At 39.7% G+C, this 6,000-nt stretch overlaps 1 protein-coding gene and 1 pseudogene across 1 annotated transcript; one reads left to right on the forward strand and one right to left on the reverse strand.

Annotated features, from left to right (window-relative positions):
- The window catches only part of LOC128588611 (glutamate dehydrogenase 1, mitochondrial-like), a 41,562-nt pseudogene extending 39,170 nt beyond the window's left edge, over positions 1–2,392 (reverse strand).
- Positions 2,393–2,515: 123 nt separating this feature from the next.
- On the forward strand, positions 2,516–5,449 carry LOC128588396 (E3 ubiquitin-protein ligase Topors-like). Its single transcript, XM_053595168.1, is given in 4 exon segments — positions 2,516–3,556; positions 3,559–4,294; positions 4,296–4,578; positions 4,580–5,449. Coding segments are annotated over 4 exon segments (2,901 nt in total). The 5' UTR covers positions 2,516–2,544.
- The last annotated feature ends 551 nt before the right edge of the window (positions 5,450–6,000 follow it).

Here is a 6,000-nt window from a genome sequence, read left to right on the forward strand (position 1 = left end):
AATTGCTTAAACAATAAGACAAATAATTAAAATATTGATAGTCTGAATAAAAAATAGTATTTAAGAGCTGGGAAATAAAAATTCTTTATAAGCTCTAAAAGGTCAGCTTCTGTCTATAGGTCTGTATGTCTATGTGTCTATATATATGTCATATGTCTGTCATATTTCACTACAAAATACATAAAATAGCTGTAATTAATTAGCTTTAAAAGCACTTATTTTATGAAGAGAGAAACTAACTCATGCCTTGTAGTTCATGTGACTTTAATAATAAGTTAATTGACTTCTTCCCAACTTCCTTTTCTATTTTGTTGCACCTTGATTCACAATTTCTCTTTACATTTACCTTCAGAGGGAAACAATTATCATGGACCTGAATACCTCAGCGACACCGTGAGTCACCTTCAATATTCTCTCAAATTCTCAAAGCTGATTTAGACTATATAACCTTTACTCAGGGGTCCACTCTTGTTCACATGTTGATAATATTTTGCTTTATAACTAGGATACCCTCTTAAACTTTTCATTCTCTTAAAGACAGTAGCTGAATGAGGGTGTGAAGCAGCTAGGTCTAAACTCCAGTGGGTACAGACAACTATTTCTCACTTAGAATATGAACTATCTCAGGGCACTCAAAAGCTCACCCCAAATTCCTTGAGTCAATTTTGTACAGCCCTCACTAAAGCTTGCACATTGGCAAAAGGAAAAGCTGTCTCTACTTACACAGACTCCAAATATGCTGTTGGAGTCTGCCATATAGTTGATACAATTATGAAATCTTTTTTTTTTTTTTTTTGCAGTTTTTGGCCAGGGCTGGGCTTGAACCTGCCACCTCTGGCATATGGGGCCAGCACCCTACTCCTTTGAGCCACAGGTGCTGCCCAATTATGAAATCTTAAAGTTTCTGAACTTCTGCTGATACTCCTATTGCCAATGGGGCTATAATTGCTGCCCTCTTACAAGCTATTCACCTTCCTTAAGATTGCTATTGTTCACTGCCCAGCTCATATTAAGGAAATAGATGATGCAACCCTAGGAAATGATACAATGGACAGGGCTGCTAAATATGCACCCCCAAATGTCCCTCTCATCTTTTTCCCACTCAATTTATTATCCAGTTCCTTATCCTTGTCTGATATTGATCATAAGACTAATGCTCCACAATCCACAAAGAAAAAATAGATATGAAAGGATGCTAAACAATTATCAGATGGATTGCATATTGGCAAACAGATTCCCTTGTGACTGACTTTTTTTCTTTTAACTTTTTGACTTGCATTTATTTCCCATTAGATGGGACATATGTACAAATGGAGGATAATTAAGGAAAAAAATACATAGTTGGGACTTCCTTGGGATTTACATCTCTGACCAAATTACTTCTCAGTGTATTGTTTATAAATATCACCAAATCTTTGGAGGAAACCAGCACTACCCAGGAAGCCTCCAAAGGCCCAGACTGTTCCTTGGAACACTCCAAATTGATTTGATAGATTTACCTCTATTTTTAGGCTTTTTTCACTGTTTGGTTACTGTCTGCATGTTTAGTGGATGGACTGAATGCTAACCAAGTGGGTAAGTGGATGCTGCAACAGTGGTAAAGAATTAGTGACTAGGCCAGGCACAGTGGCTCATGCCTGTAATGCCAGCATTCTGGGAGGCCAAGGTAGGTGGATTGCTTGAGCTCAGGAGTTCAAGACCAGCCTGAGCAAAAGTGAGACCCTGCCTCTACTAAAAAAAAAAAAAAAAAGAAAGAAAAAGAAAAACTAGCCGGGTGTTGTGGTGGACACCTTAGTCCTAGATACCTGGGAGACTGAGGCAAGGGGATTGCTTCAGCCCAAGAATTTGACGTTGCTGTGAGCTAGGATGCCATGGCATGCTACCCAGGGTGACAGCGTGAGACTCTGTTTCAGAGAAAAAAGAAAAAGAAAAAAATTAGTGACTGAAATTATTCGTCACTTTTGTATTCCTTTATGATCAAGTCAGATCACGGGACTCATTTTACAGTAGAAATAAGTCATTTGCTTGTGAAGACTTTGGGATGCTTATTAAAATTTCCTATCTCATGTCTTCCCCAATTCTCAGGGCAAGTGGAATGTAAAAATCCAGACATAAAAAGGGCTTTAGGAAAAGTCTGTCAAGACACTGGAATTAAGTGGTCAGAAGCCTTACCTTTGGTCCTTGTAAAAATCTGGAATGCTGCAGGAAGGGGTGGAGTCGAGGCGAGAGGGTGAAATGCTTAAATCAAGAATGGGTTTTGGAGTTTCCCGGCGCTGAAGAAATAGGGCCCTTTGCCTGCGGGCTTAGGCAGTCGACACCGTGGAGCCCTGCCAGACCTGGAACCTACCACTGAACAAATCCAGTCCAGGGTGCGGCGACTCACTGGCTTCATGGGGTCGAAGCAGCGGCTGGAGGAGGGTGAAACGCCCCGGCCTGCTCGGGCTGTGCCTCCGCGGATCCTGCAGCCACCGACCCAGCTTTTTGGGCCGTCGGGAGCTTGCTACGAATGCCCCAGCCGGGTCTGCGCCGGCATCTTCGGAGATAATGGCATCAGCTGCTAAGGAATTAAAAATGGACAACTTTTCACCTGAAGCTGGCACTAGCAAATTGCAACAGACAGTACCAGCTGATGCATCTCCTGATTCTAAGTGTCCTCTATGCTTGGATAGATTTGATAATGTATCTTACTTAGATCGCTGCTTACATAAGTTCTGTTTTCGCTGTGTACAGGAATGGTCAAAAAACAAAGCTGAGTGTCCATTATGTAAGCAGCCCTTTGATTCTATTTTCCATTCTGTGAGGGCAGAAGATGACTTTAAGGAATATGTCCTAAGGTCTTCCTACAATGGTTCTTTTGCCACCCCTGATGGTCGACGATTTCGCCGTCCTCTAAATGCTGTTTATTTACCTAGCAGTACCATGAACAGAAGAACAACAACTCCACCAGATAGTGGAGTACTATTTGAAGGGTTAGGCATTTCGACAAGATCTAGAGATGTTGAGATGCCTCAGTTTATGAGACAGATTGCACTAAGAAGGCCAACTCCTGCTGATGAAAGATCTTTGCGGAAAATTCAATAACAAGATATTATTAATTTTAGACGAACTCTCTATCGTGCTGGTGCTCGAGTTAGAAATGTTGAAGATGGTGGCCGCTATAGGGATATTTCAGCTGAATTTTTTCGTAGAAATCCAGCTTGCCTGCACAGATTAGTCCCGTGGTTAAAACGGGAACTTACAGTTCTTTTTGGAGCTCATGGATCTTTAGTGAATATTGTCCAGCACATAATCATGAGTAATGTTACTCGCTATGATTTGGAGAGTCAGGCATTTGTATCTGATTTAAGACCATTTTTACTTAATCGAACTGAGCATTTTATACATGAATTTATCAGTTTTGCCCGCTCTCCTTTTAACATGGCAGCCTTTGACCAGCATGCCAATTATGATTGCCCTGCTCCTGCATATGAAGAAGGCAGCCATTCTGATTCTTCAGTCATAACTATCTCTCCAGATGAGGCTGAGACCCAAGAGTTAGATGTTAATGTAGCCACTGTTAGGCACCATGGGATGATGAAACTCCAGGACCATCTTACTCAAGCTCAAAGCAGGTACATGTTGCGATGTCTTCCCTTTTAAATACTTCTGACAGTTCAGATGAAGAACTTGCCACAGGCGGAGCCACTTCTCAGATACAAGGATTACAAACCAGTGAGGACTTAAATAATGACAGTGATTCTTCATCAGATAATTGTGTCATTGTTGGTTTTGTTAAACCACTAGCTGAGCGGACCCCAGAACTTGTTGAACTGTCCTCTAATTCTGAGGAAATAGGCACTTATGAGACAGTAGAGACAGGGAAGACACAAGAACAAGACCAGTCTTATAGTTCTGGTGATAGTAGTGACAGTAGATGTTCATCTCCACAGTCTGTCCTTGGAAAGGATGAGCAAATGAATAAAGGTCATTGTGATGCTGATACAAGAATCAAATCAAAGAAGGAAGAAAAACGATCTACATCATTGTCATCTTCCAGAGATGTAAGCTCATCTATGAGAGGAGACAGAGTATATTCTCCATATAACCATAGACACAGGAAGAGGGGAAGATCAAGAAGTTCAGATTCACGTTCCCAGAGTAGAAGTGGGTATGATCAGAGGAATCATAGAAAGCATCACGGGAAGAAAAGAATGAAGAGCAAAAGATCTAGAAGCAGGGAAAGTAGACCAAGAGGAAGAAGAGACAAAAACAGATCAAGAACTAGAGATAGCAGCTGGTCAAGAAGAAGCCAAACTGTCTCTAAGTAGTGAAAGGACAAGCAGATCAAGGTCTCGTAGTAGTGATCATGGTAAAAGAGTATCACGGAGCAGAAATAGAGATCAATATTATTTAAGAAATAATTATGGAAGCAGAGACAAGTGGGAGTACACTTACTATAGTCGAAACAAAGAGAGGGATGGCTACGAATCATCTTACAGGAGAAGGACTCTGTCCAGAGCTCATTATTCCAGACAATCTTCAAGTCCAGAATTTAGAATTCAGTCCTTTTCTGAAAGAACAAATGCTAGGAAAAAAAACTAATCACAGTGAAAGGAAATACTACTACTATGAAAGGCACAGATCAAGGAGCCTGTCTAGTAACAGATCAAGGACTGCATCTACAGGGCCTGAGCGAGGGAGAAATGAAAAACCTGGAGGAAAACGAAAATACAAAACGCGGCATTTGGAGGGTACTAACGAAGTGGCTCAACCATCGCATGAATTTACTTCTAAAGTAAAGGCCAGTCATTACCAAAAATCTTCATCAAAATTGGATGGAAACTACAAAAACGAGAGTGACAGTTTTTCAGACAGCCGATCATCAGACACAGAGACAAAACACAAGGGGAGGAAAAGGGCCCGGAGCCTGAGTGTAGAGATAGTTTATGAAGGAAGAGCTACTGATACGAGCAAACATCATAAAAAGAAAAAGAAGAAACACAAGAAGAAGCATAAGAAACACCATGGAGATAATACTTCACGTTCCCCAGTTGTAATTACCATTGACAGTGACAGTGATAAGAATTCTGAAGTAAAAGAAGATGCAGAAGGTGACAATAATAGACCTCAGGAACCTCTGCAAAATGAGTCTTTGGCTCCTTCCTTGGAACCCTTTGAAACTAAAGACATAGTTACAATAGAAGATGAATTTAGTGTCCTGGATAAGGAGTGTGATCTTACCACACTTACTAACAATTTCAGTGATGCCAACAAAACTGTAGATCATATTCCACTCCCAGCAGCTTCAGTTGAACAAACTCTTGATGTAAGAGAAGAGAGCACCCTTACCTCTGATTTGGAGAAGTAGCCTGATAATGTTGCGTCTTTTCAGACTGAGCCATCAAGGCAGTTGCCATCTCCATGGACATTAACATCAGTGTTTCTTGGTAGAGACTGAGATGTATCTTAAAACTGCCAAAGCATCTCACTGAGAATTCTGGTGGTCTGAAAAGGAAGAAAAGGAACAATGTCATCAACTATAGTCTATTTAAAGATGACTTTTGTTGAAAACGTTTTTTCCCCTTTAAATATTTTAAGTGAATTTTTTTTTGGTGTTAATTTGTAAAAAAAATTATTTGTTCAAAAAGTTATGTATGTCTCACCCTCAGAGATATGCACTTTTAAGTGAAGAAAGTGATATTGTTAGCAGTTTATTTAAAACTTGGGATCCTTTTTAAATAAAAATATAAATTTTAGAAGTTATTTCATAAAGCCATAGGGTATTGACATATTTTTGAGGTAATGAGTATTTTTGAACTTTTTTAAATTTTTTTTAGAGTTATTCTGGAAATGTGTTACAAGCTAGAAGAATCCCTTTGGACAGTCTTTATTTTTCTTAAAATTTGTATTATGTATTTATGACTCAAAACCAATACTTGAGGCATTTTAATCTGCACAGTTTATCTTGACTTCCGCCAAAAGAAAAATTTACAATTTCCTTTATATACTTTATCTAGACTG

Source organism: Nycticebus coucang, chromosome 6 (assembly GCF_027406575.1).
Source record: "Nycticebus coucang isolate mNycCou1 chromosome 6, mNycCou1.pri, whole genome shotgun sequence".
Classification (NCBI taxonomy): domain Eukaryota; kingdom Metazoa; phylum Chordata; class Mammalia; order Primates; family Lorisidae; genus Nycticebus; species Nycticebus coucang.